We start from the raw sequence: 20,629 nt of genomic DNA on the forward strand, positions 1-20,629 counted from the left end.
CTAACTGAACCACAAGAACTGATGATTTCTAGTTAAAATCTCTCAGTCTCAGGACCTGAACCAGCAGTAGATGTTTTCTGGTTCTCATGCTGCTGTGTAACTGATCAATGTAATGAATATAAACTGGTTGTTACTGGCTTGTTGCTAAAATGTCAGTGTTACCTCTGTGAATGTTGCTAACTAAAGAGCTAATCCACAAAATTCATTTTATTCCTGTATAAAAGAACAATGAGAATTTAAAATAACAATTATGATTTTTTTTTAAAGCTGAATCACATTTTTCCTCATTCATGATAATTTCCTACAGCAGGTTCAACACCAGAAACTCAGGTGCTGCTAGTTTAGGATCTAATCTCAGGTAAGTTAGTGAGCTACAGTAAAGAAACAATCATGATAGGATGTGATAAAGTATGAATACTCCAAAGAGTCTCAAACAAACCATCTGCCAAAGTTCAGCTTTTATTAAAATGATGCTTCAAACTGAAACAGATCTTCTGTATCTACAGTGTGAAAGTGAAGATCTTACCAAAGTATCTCCAGTTTACAGTGTGGATTCTTCAGTCCAGCAGAGAGCAGCTTCACTCCTGAATCCTTCAGTTTATTGTAACTCAGATACAGATGTGTCAGACTGGAGGAGTTTAAACTGAGAACTGAGGACAGAACTTCACAACTTTCCTCTGTTAGATTACAATCCCACAACCTGGAGAGAAATAATCAGATCAGACTACATTGCAGATAAAAGTAAGATCAGTTGCATTAATGAATTAAATAATAACAGGACTGCTCTACTGTATTGATGTTCAAAGGAGCGGAGCTTCACATTTCTACACAGTCCTAAATAGTGGAAGCGCTAACTATAGCCATGTAGCTACTGAGAATTAACACAATGTTACTCACTGATTATAAATGACAAATTGATCTTCATCTCCATCCTAAAACATAGATGAGAGTGACACTGGATCCACCATGGTCCTGACCAGTATGAAGTATCTAAACTAAATGTACATTCCATAATTACTCACTATTTTACTCTGTAAACGTTCCACTCTCACTGCTGTATTTCTGCACGACTGGGAACTAATTATTATCAGGAAGCTCTACATAGAAACTGCTGTCACTAACATTCAGGGTTAGAGGTACAAATACTTCTGCTCCTGCTTTCAGGTGAAATTCTACATTCTGTATAAAACTAATGCACGAGTCTAAACATGTAATTTACACGTCATGTTTATGTAAACTGAGCTCTGTTTATTCCACGTCTGATTCATGAAACTGTCAAAACAATCTGATTATTATTACAGTGTTTTCATTAGAGTAAAATTTATTCTCCTGAAAACATGATTACACATCAGTCAGATCAATTCACTCCATGCTAGTATTCTCAGATCTCAGCAAAAGTCGGCTAGTGTAGCTAGTATTAATGTATTTCTCTCTTTATTACTGAACTTCATTATTTAGTCCAGAGCTCTGTGGTTGATGATTTTCATCATTTCAAATTAGATTTTCTACTCAGTATAATCAGCAGAGTGTAAGGTAGTAGGTGGTGCAGGAACTGTTAGCATTATATTTACTTTACTAAATTAATGTTAATTTCAGACATATTTCGAGATCAGCCTGCAGCACTATAATTCTGCACCTTCTCAGTTTCGTACTTTTAACTATTAGTGTTTGTGTAATGAAATCATGAATTAAACATTTATATAATTAAACATCAATCAGATCAATTCACTTTATGTTATCATTCTCAGATCTCAGCATAAGTGGGCTAGTGTACCTTACTACTGAAACACCTGAGCGCCTCGTGTTACAAAAATAAAAAAGTGCGTTTTGTCAAGTCTACCACTCCAAAACAAAAGTTAGACAAGGATAGCACGCGAAACTTGAGCGAGCAGTGCAGCTTCACAAATGCAGACAGCACGTTCTGTTTTTCCTGGACACTTCACAACAGATTTAAAGAAATGGCAGTCGCAGCAGTGCAGATAACGCTTCCAGAGCCCTTCGACTTCTCCAACCTCACCTGAGTGGCCCAGATGGATTAGCCAGTTCGAATGCTTTTATATAGTATCGGGACTGAGCACAAAACTGTTAGGCTCTGTGGCGTCAGGGGAATGTGCCATCTCTCTCTGACACCACAGGCCTTACAGAGCAGAAACGAGCTGCTCATTTAAAAACCTGGCCAGCTCGTTAGGGCGAACGGGCTGCAGCTGTGCCTTGTGCCTTCCCTTATTTAAGGGAAAGGTGCAGAGCTGTAGCCGTCGCACCTTCTGCTGTTGTTGGCCATTTTCTTTCTTTCAGTTTGTTTGGCACTGCGGTGTCCTTTTATGTTTGTCTATTTTAATTCTAGGTTGTGCCACCGCACTGTACTGCCGCTGCCGCCGCCGTGCCGCCGCCACCGGGCCACCGCTATTGGGCCGCCGCCAGGTCGCCGCCGCCGAGCCGCCGCCACCGCCGCCGCCATTGTGCCGCCGCCGTTGAGCCGCCGCCGCCGCCGCCTGGTCGCCGCCGCCACCTTGAGATTCATTAGGAGCGCCCAGAGGAACGCGACCCCCTCCCAGCGCAAAGCACTGGTGACAGTGCAGTGGCTGGTGACAGCGCCGTTTCATTTAGTCGTTTAAACCCGCAATTAAATCACACCCGGTAGCTGGCATGGCGCTGACCAGCATAAGCTGCTGGAGAGCGCCGTGCCATTTATCTACCGGCGGTGTTACCCCCCTTCTTCGGCCAACAGCGCAAGGTTTCCCACCTCGCGAACCCGGTCGCTTCGCCTCTTCAGTGCTGGGAGCGGTTTTGCTTTCAGCGTTGCTGTGGCAGCATGCTTAAGCTCCCAGCCTGGAGGTGAGCGACCAGGGTTCGCGCCTCGCGCTTCCCCTTTTTTCCCCTTTATGTTTTTTCCTTGTTTCTTTCAGCCTGGCGTCACCGGCTGCCTTCGGGATTTCCCGAAGTGTTTTTGTTCTTGTTATTTCTTTATTTTATTGTATATTATGTTTATTATTTGTAAAATAAAACCCTTTTTTTTAAAACCCTCTGCATCCTTGGGTCCTTTCTCCCCACATCATAACAAAAACCAGGTCAACTCTCTACTCTATGAGATGGGAGTTGATGCAGACGATATCCCAGTGGTGCTCCCACTGAGTGAGTCAGATAAAGAGAAATATGACATTGTTATACAAGCATTCCAGCAACACTGTGTGGGTAGACACACTGTCATATTTAAGAGAGACCAGTTTAATCGCAGATGCCAAGAAGAGGGAGAAAGTGCAGAGACATTTATCACAGCAGTACATAAGCTTGCAGAGCATTGTAATTTTGGCATACTAAAAGAAGAACTAATAAGGGATAGAATTGTTATGGGAATCAGCGACCACAGATTGTCTGAACTTCTGCAGCTATATCCTAATTTAACTCTGAACAAGGCAATACAAAAAGTCCTCCAAAATGAAACTGTGAAAAAACAACAAGCTGTACTGCATGGCCCCAATAATACAGGAGCAGCTAAGGACATTAACATAGATGCTGTCAGATAAAAGGGGGAAACAAAAAGAAGTTTCAAAACCCAAAGTTGAGGCATGATGAAAAAAGTGTCCACAAAAGTAAACAGTATCATTACCAAAAAGACTGTGGTAGATGTGGTGTAGCAAAAAAGCACAAATGGAAAGACCAGCTAGAGAGGCTGAATGCCATAAGTGTCACAAAGAAGGGCACTTTGCTGTAGCATGTCGCACATCCAAAATTGACTCTGTGTGGGTGTTTTCAAGGGGTCCCCACAGCAAAAGGTTGTAACTGCATCCAAGACGTTTATGTTGTTGCTGGACTTGCAAAAGCACTGTTAGGATTACCAGCAATTGAAGCCCTGGGTCTGGTCCACTGCCTGGATGCTCTTACAGAACAGAACACCCCAAAGGCAATAGAGAGGGTCATCAACACCGCCCAGAAAATCATTGGGCACCCTCTCCCATCACTAAAAGAGCTCTACAGCACCCGCAGTCTCAGGAGGGCACACAAAATTAAAAAAGACACACCCAAAGTACACACCCAGGGTACCGGATGTTCGAACTGCTGTCCTTGGGTAGACGGTACAGGCAAATCAAAACAAGGACTAATAGACTAAGAGACAGTTTTTACAACAGGGCAATAGCTTTGTTAAACAAAAACATGTGACACAACAGGCGTCATTCAATGGGTATTATCACTTCATTTAACTTTAATGGGACATGTGCAACTTCTAATTTAAATTTGAATAGGTTCTGCTTTTGTTTTGTTTGAGTGCTGTTTTTACATTTATATCTGTATAGAGTACTTTTATAGTTTGCTTTTTTTTTTTTCTTGCACCGAGGGGTTGGGGGGGGGGGGGTTGTATTCCAATTTCGTTGTTCCAGTGTACAAGTACAATGTGCAATGACAATAAAGGATTTGTATTCGTAAGTACAGTAAAATGTAAATATCTGGATTTTATTTGTAAGTAAACAGAAAAAAACTCAGTACAGCACATCTTTGTGCAGAATAAGCAGCATCAACAATACAAACATTTATCACTACAAGCTGCAGCATCGTCGTTGTTCCACCCAATCACGAGCAACTCAGCTTATCCATGCTGTTAATAAATGATCATTTATCCAAATAACACTGCTGAGTTTCTCACTTCTGCTTCTCCAGGTGTCAGTGCTACTAAATATTATAAAAGTAATGCATGAGCAACAAAACCTCACGGTCGTTCAAGATGGTGACCAGTGTGGTTAAGATGTAAGATATTTTGTCATTAAACTCTCATTCTGTAAACTGGAAATTATCTTTTAGACTTCATGGTTCATTTAATTTGCAAATGCATCCAATTTGTCTTTCGATGCTGACAGACTCGAGATTTTCATCCAAATCACCAAGGAAAGCACGTCGCTGCCCACGCCCTCTTTACATGTGTACAGCCCTCCTAGGGCCCTTAGGGTCCTTACACAGCATATGAAGACCCATTTACCCACATATACTCAGGCTCGAACAGAAGACAAACCACTTTTCAAAAATAGTTTGAATAACTCAGAGTTACTTATTATTTATATTAATGCCAAAGGTTTACATGATCTTTTGAAAAAAAAAGCATTATTTCTAATTGTATCTTTAACTTTTTCTGAGTCAAGAGGGGGAGACATTTAATCTTTCTCTGCTATGAGAATGAGGAACATTTTAGTAATTCTTAAAAAAGGATGGATCATTCGATCCTGTGTGATCTATAAATCGGTCAGGCAATAATAAGTCTCAAAGGAGGGTGATATTAGAAATTTTTTTATATGGTAAATTAAATAAATAAACAATAATTGTGCATTAAATGTGCCAAACTTTGTTCCCTGTATAAGGTGTGTTTACTCAATCTCACTTACAAAATCTAATAAAAATATTTTGTCTAATTTTTGCACAATAATGTATAAGTTTATCACAAACCAGTAGCTTAATTTTACCTCCAGTAAAATGTATAAACATAAAAAATCATTGTAATTCTGTTTCTCAAAGTTTCTCATAGTTTTATAACTCAGTTGTAATTGAAAGTTTAAACTTAAACTTTTTTACCTGTGAGAACTCAAATTAATTTTCATGTCTGGGTGTGGTTAGTGAAATTGAACCCAAGTGACAATTAAATTTGGTTAACTCAGGGGTGGGCAAACTTTTTGGCTGAAGGGCCACACTGGGTTGTAAAATTTTACAGAAGGGCCGGGCGATAGACTTTAACAAAGGTCGGGGTCAGTAGTGTTTGGAGTGTGCAAACTAGTGAAATCAACTGAAATGCAAGGTATTAAAGAAAAAAAGGTTAAAAAAAGCAGGTTTTAAGTAGGGCTGTGCGATATGATTAAAAAACTAATATCTGTACAATGGCAGGTCACTGCCTGTATTTTACCTTATATTGTTTATGTTCTCTTAAAAACACAAAATACTGTAGTTCTGATACATTCTGACAGAATTGTTTATTTTAGAAGTGTTTATTTTTTGTGATGCATTTGCATTTTGACATTAAACAAAACAGCAGAATCTCACAATCACATTTATGCTGTCGGTTTTATGAACAAAGAGATTGAAATTCTGCTCAGTATCTGAATTTTGGAAGCTCTGATTGGTTTATAGAACTGTTTATCAAGGCATGACCTCGGAATCTCTTGAACAAATCCCTCCCTCTCCCAAAACAAACTTCCTCCTGTTCTCCACTTTGCTTCCTCCCTCACGCATTTCAAATCATTGCTTAAAACACATCTTTTTCCTGAGCATTTTTCATAGTTTCATAGTTTATTTTTTGTCCTTGTTTTTGTTGTAAAGTGTCTTTGAGCATGGTTAAAGGCGCTATATAAGTATAACTTATTGTTATTATTATTATTATTATTATTATTATTATTATTAACAAATGAACCGTTTCATTAAGTTGTATGAGTACGACAGCATAATGAAATGAAAGAGTGAACAAAACGAATGAATCTTTACCGTAGATAAGAGCTCAGCTCCCTGATTCGATTCCAATGAGTAATTCATTTGAAAATGGGCGGCACGGTGGCTAAGTGGGTAGCACTGTCGCCTCACAGCAAGAAGGTCCTGGGTTCGAACCCCAGGTGGGGCAGTCTGGGTCCTTTCTGTGTGGAGTTTGCATGTTCTCTCCGTGTCTGCATGGGTTTTCTCCGGGAGCTCCGGTTTCCTCCCACAGTCCAAAGACATGCAAGTGAGGTGAATTGAAGATACTAAATTGTCAAAGACTGTGTTTGATATAACCTTGTGAACCGAAAAATCTTGTGTAATGAGTAACTACCATTCCTGTCATGAATATAGCCAAAGTGTAAAAACATGATGTTAAAATCCTAATCAAATAAACAAACAAATTCATTTGAAAAGAGTCATCTCTGACTTGTTGACTCAGCAATTCAGTTAGCAAGCAAAGAATTTTGTAAATTTTTAACGGGCTGGATCAAACACCCTAACAGGCCCTAATGTGGCCAGCGGGCCCGTAGTTTGCCCACCACTGGGTTAACTGGTTGATTTAGCAGCTAAGGGGGCAATACATTTTTCACACAGGGTCAGGCAGGGCTAAACAACATTTGTTCTTGAATAAATAAAACTATTATTTAAACACTGCAAACTGATGTGAGTCAAAACAAAACCACATTGGTGGTCAGTAAAATATTTTTGTTTAAATACTCACATAGCTTTTTTTGTTGATTGAATCACTGGCAGCAGTCTTCGAACCCCTTCATCTGATGACATGTATTCTTCCAGAGTAAACTCTTCCTTATCTGAGTTACATAAAGCAACCACCACCGCTGCCCACTGAACAGGAGAAAAATCGACTCCATGTAGACGATTATAACCAGGCTTTTCTAGGGATGTTTGGACTTCAAGCACTAAAAAAGATCATTCAGGTTTTTTAGTCAGTGGACTAGTGGCAAGTTTTTCCACAAATATGTAATAACCAGCACAGTATAAAAAAAGGTGGTGGTTGGTTGGGGCTTTGACTCAGTTAATAACAGATCACAAGTTCATCTCCATGTGCACTGTTTACACAGAACATTTTCCCAAAAACATTTTGCAACAACATAAAGGAAAAGATCAATGATTCTTTAATTGAAAATGTTTTAAAATTAAAGAATTAAAAAAAGTAATTATGTACTTATAAAGGCTTGTGTTTTTAAATATTTGTTTGTATGTTCCAACCATTGTAAAGTGTTCTTTAGCTTGGAAAAGGCGCTATATTAAAAAAACAAGCAATGATGTCATGGTATCACATGGTTTCAGCTACTTCAGCCTCATTTTAATAGAAATCCTCCCAGTAGTGTGAACAGTGCAGACAGTTTTATATCCAGTTATTTCACCTCTGCAGTAGTGCAGTGACCAAAAAGCCAAAAACAAAAGATTGTAGGAAAACAAAATGGAACAAAAGAACAAAATGGAAAGTACATGTTGAAGCAGCTGGAGAAGAGTGAAACAGATGTATAAATGCTGTTTTTAACTCTGATGTCTAGATAAACAGTAATTATATTTTATGTTATTCTCTGTTCTAATCTGATGTAAAAATATCATGTATCAGGTTCACAAGCATTAACTACCTTTCTTAGCATCTTTCTCTCTCCACCGTGTAACTAAAAAGAGGAAAAAAACAGTGAAAACATTTACATGTAAAACAAGAAGACACAAGGATTGTTACATTAAATTGTAATAATGAGATTAAGCAGAACTTTATGCTTCTTCCAACATAAAATCCTGACATAAAACAAAGATTTTCTTAAGGAGACTATCAGTAAGCAGACTATGTACAGTGGTGTTCAAAAAAATAGCAGTTCAACACCATTAACCTGATAAATCACTGTTTTTAGTAGAAGTGATATTTCTACATAGCAAAAACTTTACTTGAAAGTGTAGTAGAGTAATGAAAACAAAACAAACCCAACAATTAACACATGCATGCTACTCATTCTGAGTAATCGAAGCATTGATTAAAAGGGGCTTGTTCAAAATAATAGCAGTGAGGAGTTCAGTTGGTGAAGTCATTCATTCTGCAGAGAAACGGGTGTCAATTTTGGCCCTTATTTAAGGTAGGAGGGTGGCAAATGTTGCACAGGTTGGTCATAGCACATTTCCTTCTGAAATACTGGGTAAAATGGGTTGTTCCAGACATTGTTCTGATGAACAGCATACTTTAATTAAAAAGTTGATTGTAGAGGGAAACAAACATACAGAGAAGTGCAGCAAAAAAGCTAAAATGATCTCAAATGCCTTAAAGTGACAACCAAAACCTGAAAGACGCGGAAGGAAGCGTGGAACTGCTGTTCGAAAGGATCGAAGAATAGCCAGAATGGCAAATACTCAGCCAATGATCACCTCCAGAAAAATCAAGGAACATCTGAATTTACCCGTGAGTACAGAAGATGATTAAGTGAAGGCAATTTACCAGCAAGAACTACTTGCAAAGTCCCGTTGTTAAGAAAAAGACGTGTCCTGAATGGGTTTAAAAAAACACATTGACTGGTCCAAAGAGAAATGGCTCAACATTTTGTGGACTGGTGAAAGCAAAATTGTCAGACGACCCCCGAGCACTGAATTCAAGCCAAAGTACACTGTGAAGACAGTAAAACACGGTGGTACAAAATGATGATATGGGGATGCTTTTCATACCATGGTGTTACGCCTATTTATCACATACAAGGGATCATGGATCAGTCTAAATATATCAGAATACTTCAGGAAATCATGTTGCCCTATGTGGAAGAAGAAATATCCTTTAAATGGGTGTTTCAACATGACAATGACCCAAAAAATCTTGGTAACAGAAAAACAAGATTGAGGTAATAGAGTGGCCAGAACAATCCCGACTTCAATCCCATAGAGAACTTGGGCTGAACGTGTTTTTTTGAGGCAAAACTCAAAAATACAGAAGAACTGTGGAATGTAGTCTGATCATCCTGGACAGGAATACCTGTTCAGAGGTGCCTGAAGTCGGTCGACTCCATGCAACACAGATCTCGGAAACAATTGTTATGCCACTAAAGTAAAGTGAAACCTCAAACATTTTTTTCAGTTTTTAAAGAAAAATGCTGGCACTGCTATTTTTTTGAACAGCCTAATATTCATTTTTCTTACATTTCTGTAAATGATTAACACAACTGGCTAAATTTTGTTAATGTTTTGATTTAGAATTGAAAGTGTAGTATTTTCAGTGGATTTGCATTTATGGAAATAAAAGTTATTATAATGATTTTGTGCTTTATTAACTTTTTTAAAATCACTGCTATTTTTTGAACACTACTGTATATCATAGGTCATCTCTACAACCTGCTCCTCTAATCTCATCTTGTTATTAAAATACACGATTAGATGTTGAAAAGGATCTTACAGCATTTTCTTAGTGACCACAAGTTTAAATCAAATTTGATGGGCACTGTATATGTCATCTGTACAAAGAACATTTTCCCAGAAGCATTTTGGAGCAAAAATGAAAGGGAACCATTAAGATTAATGATTTTTAAAAAGGGGGAATGTTTTGTAAAGCCAGGGCTTTTTAAAAATTATTTTTTCCATAAAAAGATTTTTTAAATATTCATTGGTATGTTCCAACTAGGATAAATGTCCTTGCATTTGGGAAAATCACTATATACATTTTTATTATTTCCAAGAAAAACCAGAAGAAACAAACCAGTGATGTCATGGTATTTGTTTCACAGCTACTTCAGCTTTATTTTAATAGAAAACCTCCCAGTAACAGTGCACTAGACCGGCCTGCTTTTTATCCTGATACAGAGATTTGTGACCAAACAAGCCAAACTGAACTTTATTTAGAATGTGTTGTTGCAGGACTGTAATGCAGGAATATATGTTCATTAATTAATGAAATTGAACATGAAAAAAAACATAAAATATCTCAGGTTAATCCCTGTGCTGATGCTGTCCCAACTTTTTCTGATTTGGGATTGTATATATATTCCATATTGTTAACATATATTAATAATAATTTTTCTAGGTTTCATTTGTTTGCTTCTGATTTCTCATTCTGTTTTCTCTAACCTGTTGTCTTTGTTTTGAATGTTTTGTTACAATCTGACGTAAAAGTAAAATGAGCTGACATTATAAAACAAATGTTCTAAATTCACCTTTCTCAGCGTACTCCTTTCTCCATCTTTTAACTAAAATAATAAGAAAAAAAAAACAATAAAACATTTTCATGTAAAAAAAAAATTACATTTTTTTAATTAAACTGTAACAATGTGATTAGGCAGAACATTATGGATCTTTTTCCTTTAAAAACTCCATAAACCTTTACATGCATTTATGGTGCATTCACATGAGAAGCATTTTGGCGTTACACAGCGTTTTGGTGCACAGCACCGCCACACTCCATAGGAAACAACAAGACAGACATAGTGGTAGTTTTGCTGCGTCTCATGTGAATGTGCCCTGCTGGCTGAAGTAAAGAAGTTTTCGAACATGAACAGCATTAAACAACATTTAAATTTACAATTTCAGGATAATTCTCACCTTTCCAACTCATGAAAACTACAAACCCAATTCCTATGATCATGATCAAACTTCCAACTGAAACAATGATGACAGCAGTTTTCCATGCTGAGAAAATCTGATCTGAAACACAAAAGAAAGAAATAAAATATAAATACAGTCAGCTCCAAAATTATTGGCACCCCTGGTAAAACATGAAGAAATCAAACTTTTAATTGGAGGAAATTTATTTCAAGAAAACAAAACTTTTAACATAAAAACTGCTTTTAATAATATATTATTATATATTAAAAAAAAATTTAACTAAATATAATCCATGATTCCATTGCACTTTATCTGCAAATCAGGGATTGATGAAAAGAATTCACAGTTTTTTTTTATTAATGGTAAGTTCTAGACCAGTGGTTGGCAAACTACGGCCCGTTGGCCACATAATGATTGGCTCCACTTGCTAACTAAATCACTGAGTCAACGAGTCAGAGATGACTCCTTTCAAATGGATTAATCATTGGAATTGAATCAGGGAGATGAGCTCTTATCTACGGTAAAGATTCATTCGTTTTGTTCACTCTTTCATTTCATTATGGTGTCGTGCTCATACAACTTAATGAAACGGTTCATTTGTTAAAGAGATTCTGAGGTCATGCCTTGATAAACAGTTCTATAAACCAATCAGAACTTCCGAATTCAGCTACTGGGTGGAATTTCAATCTCTCTGTTCATTTGTTGTTGGATAAGTGACAGCTTAGTGAACGAATCAGCTTTTTACCGCGAAAGCCGAGAGAATAAACAATCAATGGGTACAATTGGGTATGAATCTTACATATTCTGGAGACATTCAAGATGGTTGCCAAGAAAAAAAAAAGTGGATTGTATCCTTGATGGATTAAAACACGGATCAGGTATGCAGATGATTTTCTGCTGCTGTGTGATTGATCTGGGTCGCAGTTCTGCTGTTTACTGTGTGCTTTCATTTTGCAGTGATAGCAAAGCTTCATCAAATATTGTGATTTTTTATGCTCATTTATTTGAAGTAAAACCGACAGCATAAATGTGATTGTGAGATTCTGCTGGTTTGTTTAATGTTAAAATGCAAATGCATCACAAAACATAAACACTGTAGATTTGTCAGAATGTATCAGAACTACAGTATTTTGTGTTTTTAAGAGAACATAAACAATATAAGGTAAAATACGGGCAGTGGCCTGCCATTGTACTTTAAGAGATGTTAGTTTTTTAGTCATATCGCACAGCCCTACTTTAAAGCCTTCATTGTTTAACCTTTTTTCTTTAATACTTTGCACTTTCACTAGTTTGCACACTTCAAACACTACTGACCCCAACCTTTGTAAAAGTCGATCGCCCGGCTCTTCTGTAAAATTTTTAAACCCAGTGTGGCCCTTCGGTCAAAAAGTTTGCCCTTCAGCTGTTAACTGTTCACACACACGTCCACCATCATGTTTGACACTGTGGTTCTTAGAGTCCCAGAATCAAAAAAATGGCATTGTACTAATGTAACCAAATCTAGGTAATATTTTAATGTGTTTAATTGGTTAAATAAGTGACAGTGACAGAGATGTCTAAACACAAGAAATCAGGACAAGGACAATTTTAATGACACTATGTACTGTTGTCATTTTTTAAAGACATAAAATTCTTACAGCAAAGTTCACAGGCTCCTACAGTTCAATCATTACTTACTAGAGATGATGAACTCGGTCTCCTTCATGTGATGTCTCTGTTGGACTCTGCAGTAGAACTTGCCTGCATCACCGTTGAGTACAGTGATACGTCGTTGAACACTAAAGAATTCTCCGTCTCTGTGTGTTTCTGTTACTCCACCACTCAGGTTGATTCCCTCATCACCCAGCCACAGAACCTCTGGCTCAGGCCTCCAGTTTTTAGATTCACACATTAGACTGAATCCTCCTGAATGATCAAAGCTCTCCAGAGTTATCAGTGGCTCTGTTCCAACAGCTGTAGATCAAGTTACACATCAAGTATCAGTATTTCCTCTTTCATAAACACAAATACACGATATGGACAAAAGTATTGGGACACCCCTTCTAATTTTTTTTAATTAATGCATTAAAATAACTTCAGTGGCCTGCACAAAGCCCTGACCTCTCAGCCCCAGCTTTGGAATAAAATGGAACAGCAATTGAGGCTTTCTGGACCAACATCTGTGCCCAGCGATCCAAACACTCTTTTGACAGAACAGGCACCAGTTCTCACAAAGATAACTTAATGTCTTGTGAGAAGCCTTCTCTGAAGAATGGCTTTAATATTTTAATAGCAGTTGTTTTTGGTTACCATTTGATGTCCAACAGTGGGGTGTAAACACAGGTGTGGTGTTGCGCACCCTGGACTCCCCTAAAAATAAATGCTGTAATTGTATTCCTTTTGCCCCTCCTCAAAATTTAGCCATGTCCTTGATTACATATTCTATTTAGGAAAAGCAATATTTTTGATGTTGTCCACCCAAACAATTCAAATGCCCACATCAGGATAATATCCTAGTAACACCTCTGTTCAACAAGCTCAACAAGCTTATGATCATGTCCAAATACTTTTTTAAATGTAACAATATTAGTCATAAATCAGCTACTATACCTTCAACTTTCACTTGAACAGTGAAATCATCATACCAGGTTTCAGCAGCAATGTAACATTTGTATTTCCCCTCATCAGAAACTTGAACATTAGCTAACAGCAGTGAGGCGTCTCCTTTTTCCAGCTTCTTATCAGATAAAGTTGTTCTCCCTATGTAAGATGGAATTTGCCCTGAATTAATTACTGTGTGATCTTTATAAAGATGTACTAGTAAGTTTTTTGTGTCTGGTCTGAACCACTCCACTCTCATGTCCACTGCACTGGTTTTGGGTTCAATGAAACAAGGCAGAACAAGATCAGAACCAGTAACTGCATATAGAGGAACATCTGGACCAACCAACCGAAAAGTTTCTGCAGAGAGAAAAAATATAAAACAAACATGAACGTCTTTTCATCACAGTCAGTTCACTCAGTGGCTTGATTTACTGGTGCTGGTCATAAAATTAGAATATCATGAAAAAGTTGATTTATTTCAGTAATTCCGTTCAAAAAGTGAAATTGTGAAAGTGTATATTATATTCATTCATTACACACAGACTGATATATTTCAAATGTTTATTTCTTTTAATGTTGATGATTATAACGAATGATTATAATATTGTGACAAGGTACAATATTGAAGACACCTGGTGCCACACTCTAATCAGCTAATTAACTCAAAACACCTGCAAAGGCCTTTAAATGGTCTCTCAGTCTAGTTCTGTAGGCTACACAATCATGGGGAAAACTGCTGACTTGACAGTTGTCCAAAAGACGACCATTGACACCTTGCACAAGGAGGGCAAGACACAAAAGGTCATTGCTAAAGAGGCTGGCTGTTCACAGAGCTCTGTGTCCAAGCACATTAATAGAGAGGCGAAGGGAAGGAAAAGATGTGGTAGAAAAGAGTGTACAAGCAATAGGTATAACCGCACTCTGGAGAGGATTGTGAAACAAAACCCATTCAAAAATGTGGGTGAGATTCACAAAGAGTGGACTGCAGCTGGAGTCAGTGCTTCAAGAACCACCACGCACAGACGTATGCAAGACATGGGTTTCAGCTGTCGCATTCCTTGTGTCTAGCAACTCTTGATCAAGAGACAGCGTCAGAAGCGTCTCGCCTGGGCTAAAGACAAAAAGGACTGCTGAGTGGTCCAAAGTTATGTTCTCTGATGAAAGTAAATTTTGCATTACCTTTGGAAATCAAGGTCCCAGAGTCTGGAGGAAGAGAGGAGAGGAACAGAATCCACTTTGCTTGAGGTCCAGTGTAAAGTTTCCACAGTCAGTGATGGTTTGGAGTGCCATGTCATCTGCTGGTGTTGGTCCACTGTGTTTTCTGAGGTCCAAGGTCAACGCAGCCGTCTACCAGGAAGTTTTAGAGCACTTCATGCTTCCTGCTGCTGACCAACTTTATGGAAATGCAGATTTCATTTTCCAACAGGACTTGGCACCTGCACACAGTGCCAAAGCTACCAGTACCTGGTTTAAGGACCATGGTATCCCCGTTCTTAATTGGCCAGCAAACTCGCCTGACCTTAACCCCATAGAAAATCTATGGGGTATTGTGAAGAGGAAGATGCGATACGCCAGACCCAACAATTCAGAAGAGCTGAAGGCCACTATCAGAGCAACCTGGGCTCTCATAACACCTGAGCAGTGCCACAGACTGATGGACTCCATGCCACGCCGCATTGCTGCAGTAATCCAGGCAAAAGGAGCCCCAACTAAGTATTGAGTGCTGTACATGCTCATACTTTTCATCTTCATACTTTTCAGTTGGCCAACATTTCTAAAAATCCTTTTTTTGTATTGGTCTTAAGTAATATTCAAATTTTCTGAGATACTGAATTTGGGGTTTTCATTAGTTGTCACTTATAATCATCAACATTAAAAGAACATTTGAAATATATCAGTCTGTGTGTATTGAATGAATATAATATACAAGTTTCACTTTTTGAATGGAATTACTGAAATAAATCAACTTTTTCATGATATTCTAATTTTATGACCAGCACCAGTATATCCCATCTTCTAATTCAGTTATTGGTTACTTATTAATATAATGGTGTGATAACCTTCATCTGCTCCCACTTGTGGCAGGAGGGTAAATTGACTTGCTGTAGTCCCAAACAGACTACAACCCCCCACGCCACAGCTTATTTCAGACTATATTAGGAAAGCTCAGAGATCAGATTGGCGCTGAACATTATACTAATGTTGTTGTAAGGGTTTGATTCTTTTTAGTGCATCAGCCCACAATTACTTTCATGTACACAGGATAATCATAGCACAGAAAATGTCGATTCCACAACTTATTTTCCTCCTCTTTTGTAAATGGCACACTAACCTTTTTTGTCAAGACTGTAGAGCATTTGTCTTCAATGCTCTGCCCTGTAGTATAGACTAATGTCTTATGTGTAAGATGTGATAAAAACATGGATCTGTTGTTTGTTATTTCTTGTTTATTAAATTATATGTTCTCTGTATTTGCTATATTTTACACAGTGGATTGAATGGGGAACCCACATCAGCTTTAATTCTTACTTTACCTGAGAAAGCACGATGGAAGAACAGAATCATAAAACAAACACACTTCATTTCTGAAATAAAAAAAATAAAACAATACATCAGTTTACTTATCCAGACCTTTTGAACTGAATTTGTATGAATTTACATTTGGTGTGATCTGTACAGGCAATAATACTCTTTCTGCTTAAGAGAGGTGCTCTTGGTTTAATTTCCAACAAACTCTTGTTCAGTTCAATTGCTACCCTGATTCAATCCAGCAACAATGATATGTTACCCCCTGTGTTCCATCAGCTTTCCTGTTAATGTGACTTTTTAATTGTCTGAGAACTGAAGACACTAATTGTTGACACTAAATGTTTATTTATTCTTGCTTGATACAAGACTTCAGCTGCTTAACAGTTTGTGGTCAGCGTCAGCAGGTTAACCTTTAATAAAAAAATATTTAATAAGATTTCATTTGTATTGTTATCAATACTCTAAAGAACAGCAGCTAGCAGAGGGATACAGCTAATTTAATACCAAACAGTATAAACAGTAAACAACATACCAAATAATAAATGTATTTATAAACGGTTTAACAGGGAGATCATATTAACAAAAGAAAAACATTTAAGACTTTTAATATTTTAGTCTGGAGCGATAAAGCAAAATGATTTCCTCCAAACATTCCTGCACACATAGTCTTACAACTAAAATAGTTTAATATATGTGTAAAATATTTGCTCCATACAGTTAAACCTTATTATTAATGTGTTTTGATTTTGCACAGCAAAAAGTACAGTGCTGGTCTAAATACAATTGACATAAAATTAATCTAATGTCAAATGTGTTTGCGCTTATACTATGTCATATATAGCAGTAGAGAATCGAGGGCTGGGAGGGGAGATAGAAAAACAACTCCGTTACCGAGACTGTCGGCCTTTCCCAAACCGTTCCCTCCTATGGAGGTAAATGTGTAGCAAAGGTTTTGCACCTGTGAAAAGAAAATCTGTCAAATTTGTACCTGTAAAAAATAAATCTGTAACTGTAAAAAACATTTGTACCTGTAAAAAATAAATCTGTAACTGTAAAAAACATTTGTACCTGTAAAAAAATTAATCTGTAACTGTAAAAAAGACTTGTACCTGTAAAAAATAAGTCTGTAACTGTAAACAAGATTGGTACCTGTAAAAAATAAATCTGTAACTGTAAAAAAACATTTGTACCTGTAAAAAATAAATTTGTACTTTTATTTACAATGTGAGAATAAAAACATTGCAGCACAGGGGGGCTTAGAACAGTAAAAATGTCTTACCCAATATCTGAAATATTTAGAACACAAAAAGCTATGTTTGATTATAGCATGCTATTTTTGTTTCTTTCTTTCAAGTTGGGTGTAAATGATCTATACAAGGTCTATCTGGAGAAACAAATTACGAAGTGTGATCCTCAGGTGAAGCATATAAAACAGACAAGGCTAGAAATTCAGTTGCTTGAATTTAAGATGGGTGTCGGTGCTAAGGGTGTATAAATATAAATGTTCTTACTAAAGAATAAGGACAAGGAATTTAATCATGCACAGAGCCTGACCATTTAGCTTCGATATTTGTAATGTGGGTAGCATCACATAAGATCTTGATGGAGAACAGTAAGTTGCAGAACGTGTATTAAATGTTACACTGTTTTATTTAAAACACTTGTTCATTTTTTAAGATAACAGTCGTTCATTTTTTAAGATAACAGTCACTACCTGTATGTGGAGGGATATTCTGTCTGCTGTTCACATAATTCTTTTCATTTTCTGCTGGTGCTTTAATGGGAATGTGGGCTTCATCCATGCAGCCACTAACCCTTGTGAATCCAGAAGATACTTTCCAGTTTTAATCTTTAATAATAAAGACAAACCTGCGATTCTGTGGCATTCCTCTTTGATGTTTATTACAGACAAACAAGGGTTTCAATGCTAGGCATACTTTTTGGATGGACACAGTTGCCTTGCCTATATGTTCAGTGTCTCCAACATCCTTGGAAATGTTTTATTGGCAAAAAAACTGAGAGCAATGTATAAAGTCTGCAAAGAAGTGAGGGCTGATCCACAAAATGTAATATTGCAAATGTGAATAGACCCATAACAGGGCAGTTGCAACATTCATCATTATGTAGTCAAATCATTCTGTAAGGTGGGTGCAGCGTCAGTGGAACCTACCACTCGTTCCTGACGTCGCAGGCTTTACAGAGCAATTAAGAGCTTGGCCTCAAATAGGCGGCCAGCTCGTTAGGGTGAACGACCTGCAGCTGCGGTTCCCCTATTTAAGGGGGCGTCGCCAGGCTGCACTTTTTGTTTCGTTTCCTTTTTTCATGTTTTGTACTTTTGTTCTGTGTTTGAAGCTCGGCTGCACTGCACCAGCCATTCCTTTTTTTATCAGGGCAAGAACGGTTACCCCAGGCACTTCGTAGAGCAGTTGGGTGTGTAAGCTGAAAGGCTGAGGTAACTAGGTTTTTGTTTCAACTGAGTAGGGAAAGCCGGTGCGATTAGGTGCAGTCCTCGAGCTGTGGTTGTTTTGGCTTCGCCGCTTCTTCCCCGCTTGCCAAGCTAGCAGCGGGTTAGCTTTGGGCTAATTGCCACTTTTCCGCATTCTTCTAAAGGCATGTGTTCTTCCCGGGCTATTCGCTGCCAATTTGGTGCAGCGGTAACACTCCGCTCCTCCACTTGAGAATCCCCCATTCGAATCCACTCGTCTGAACTCGTTCGAATCCACTCGTCTTACAAATTATTCATCGGTTTCTTCCCAATCGCTTAAAGCTGGTGACACAACCAATTTAATATCATCGTATTCACTCTCTTGTTAAGTTTTGCGTTAGTAACTGATTATTTCCGCATATCCGTCTTTTGCATCCGCCTTATATTTAGAAGGCGAGCTTGTAACCCCAGCAACGCTGTACCGTAGTGGGGCAGGCTTCAGTACCGCGAGAGAGTGACCGAGGTTCGCTCCTCGCATTGACCACTTTCCTGTTCTTGTGTTTCCTTTTCAGTTGCCTGCAGTGCCAGCGGCTTCATTCGGGGTTCACCGCCCCGTTCCCGTTATTTTTCCCTTTTGTGTAGTCTTTGGTTAACTGTTATTTATTGTTTAATAAAAAAATATAATTTATCTCTGCATCCTTGGGTCCTTCCTCTCCCTTTATAACACATTATTTAACATAATTTTGCAAAGGCTTTTTTTTATTTGTGTACAGATAGGGTTTTCACTCATTAATTTGGCTGTAAAAATACTACCACTAGTAAAAGAATGAAATATATATATACGTATATACATATATATATATATATATATATATATATATATATATATATATATATATATATATATATATATACTGTATATATAGGCCATGATTTTAAGTAACAATCATGTTTGGGGTTAATTACTACAATCAATTTGAACCACAAATTATTTTAGCTTACTGTGTTTGTTAAAGGTGTTCTATATTAATCCATAACAGTCCATCTATAATGTTATAATTAATGTTATAACAAGCCTTTTTATTAATATTGTGATTAATAATGTAACCTTCCCCACTCTCTGACTGACTGATAAAAACGGAAAGGTTTGTGAAGAAATTTATCGAGAAATGACTAATTTGAGTGTAATGACTCGTTCCTGACTAAGATCTCTTCGAGAAACCTCGAGTTTTCGTTAATTCTGAGTCTGGTTTAATAACCCGCTTTCTGAAATACCCCCCTGCATGTACAGTGTATCACAAAAGTGAGTACACCCCTTACATTTCTGCAAATATTGTATTATATCTTTTCATGGGACAACACTATAGACATGAAACTTGGATATAACTTAGAGTAGTCAGTGTACAACTTGTATAGCAGTGTAGATTTACTGTCTTCTGAAAATAACTCAACACACAGCCATTAATGTCTAAATAGCTGGCAACATAAGTGAGTACACCCCACAGTGAACATGTCCAAATTGTGCCCAAATGTGTCAATATTTTGTGTGACCACCATTATTATCACTGCCTTAACCCTCCTGGGCATGGAATTCACCAGAGCTGCACAGGTTGCTACTGGAATCCTCTTCCACTCCTCCATGATGACATCACGGAGCTGGTGGATGTTAGACACCTTGAAGTCCTCCACCTTCCACTTGAGGATGCTCCACAGGTGCTCAATTGGGTTTAGTCCATCACCTTTACCTTCAGCTTCCTCAGCAAGGCAGTTGTCATCTTGGAGGTTGTGTTTGGGGTCGTTATCCTGTTGGAAAACTGCCGTGAGGCCCAGTTTTCGAAGGGAGGGGATCATGCTCTGTTTCAGAATGTCACAGTACATGTTGGAATTCATGTTTCCCTCAATGAACTGCAGCTCCCCAGTGCCAGCAACACTCATGCAGCCCAAGACCATGATGCTACCACCACCATGCTTGACTGTAGGCAAGATACAGTTGTCTTGGTACTTCTCACCAGGGCGCTGCCACACATGCTGGACACCATCTGAGCCAAACAAGTTTATCTTGGTCTCGTCAGACCGCAGGGCATTTCAGTAATCCATGTT

At 37.9% G+C, this 20,629-nt stretch overlaps 2 protein-coding genes across 2 annotated transcripts in view; both read right to left on the minus strand.

Annotated features, from left to right (window-relative positions):
• The window catches only part of LOC134328699 (NACHT, LRR and PYD domains-containing protein 3-like), a 105,786-nt gene that overhangs the window by 16,159 nt on the left and 68,998 nt on the right, over positions 1-20,629 (minus strand). The window lies entirely within an intron of this gene.
• LOC134328765 (butyrophilin-like protein 2) lies at positions 463-16,155 on the minus strand. The gene is made up of 8 exons (XM_063009981.1): positions 16,110-16,155; positions 13,582-13,932; positions 12,670-12,945; positions 10,990-11,091; positions 10,605-10,637; positions 8,067-8,099; positions 7,166-7,364; positions 463-700 (listed from the first exon to the last, which is right to left on the minus strand). Exons 1-8 carry the CDS (start codon positions 16,138-16,140, stop codon positions 523-525), a joined length of 1,203 nt encoding a protein of 400 aa, XP_062866051.1. The 5' UTR covers positions 16,141-16,155; the 3' UTR covers positions 463-522.

This window comes from Trichomycterus rosablanca, chromosome 15, assembly GCF_030014385.1.
Source record: "Trichomycterus rosablanca isolate fTriRos1 chromosome 15, fTriRos1.hap1, whole genome shotgun sequence".
In the NCBI taxonomy this organism is placed as follows: domain Eukaryota; kingdom Metazoa; phylum Chordata; class Actinopteri; order Siluriformes; family Trichomycteridae; genus Trichomycterus; species Trichomycterus rosablanca.

Bases quoted from the DNA above. Each gene is read 5' to 3' on its own strand.
- LOC134328765 (XM_063009981.1), bottom strand. From the start codon at position 16,140: ATGATTCTGTTCTTCCATCGTGCTTTCTCAG. The intron at 11,092-12,669 runs GTAAGTAATGAT...TTTGTGTTTCAG, and splicing joins GACCGAGTTCATCATCTCTA to ATCAGATTTTCTCAGCATGG. The intron at 7,365-8,066 runs GTAGTTAATGCT...GATCTTTTTTAG, and splicing joins AGAGAAAGATGCTAAGAAAG to TGCTTGAAGTCCAAACATCC.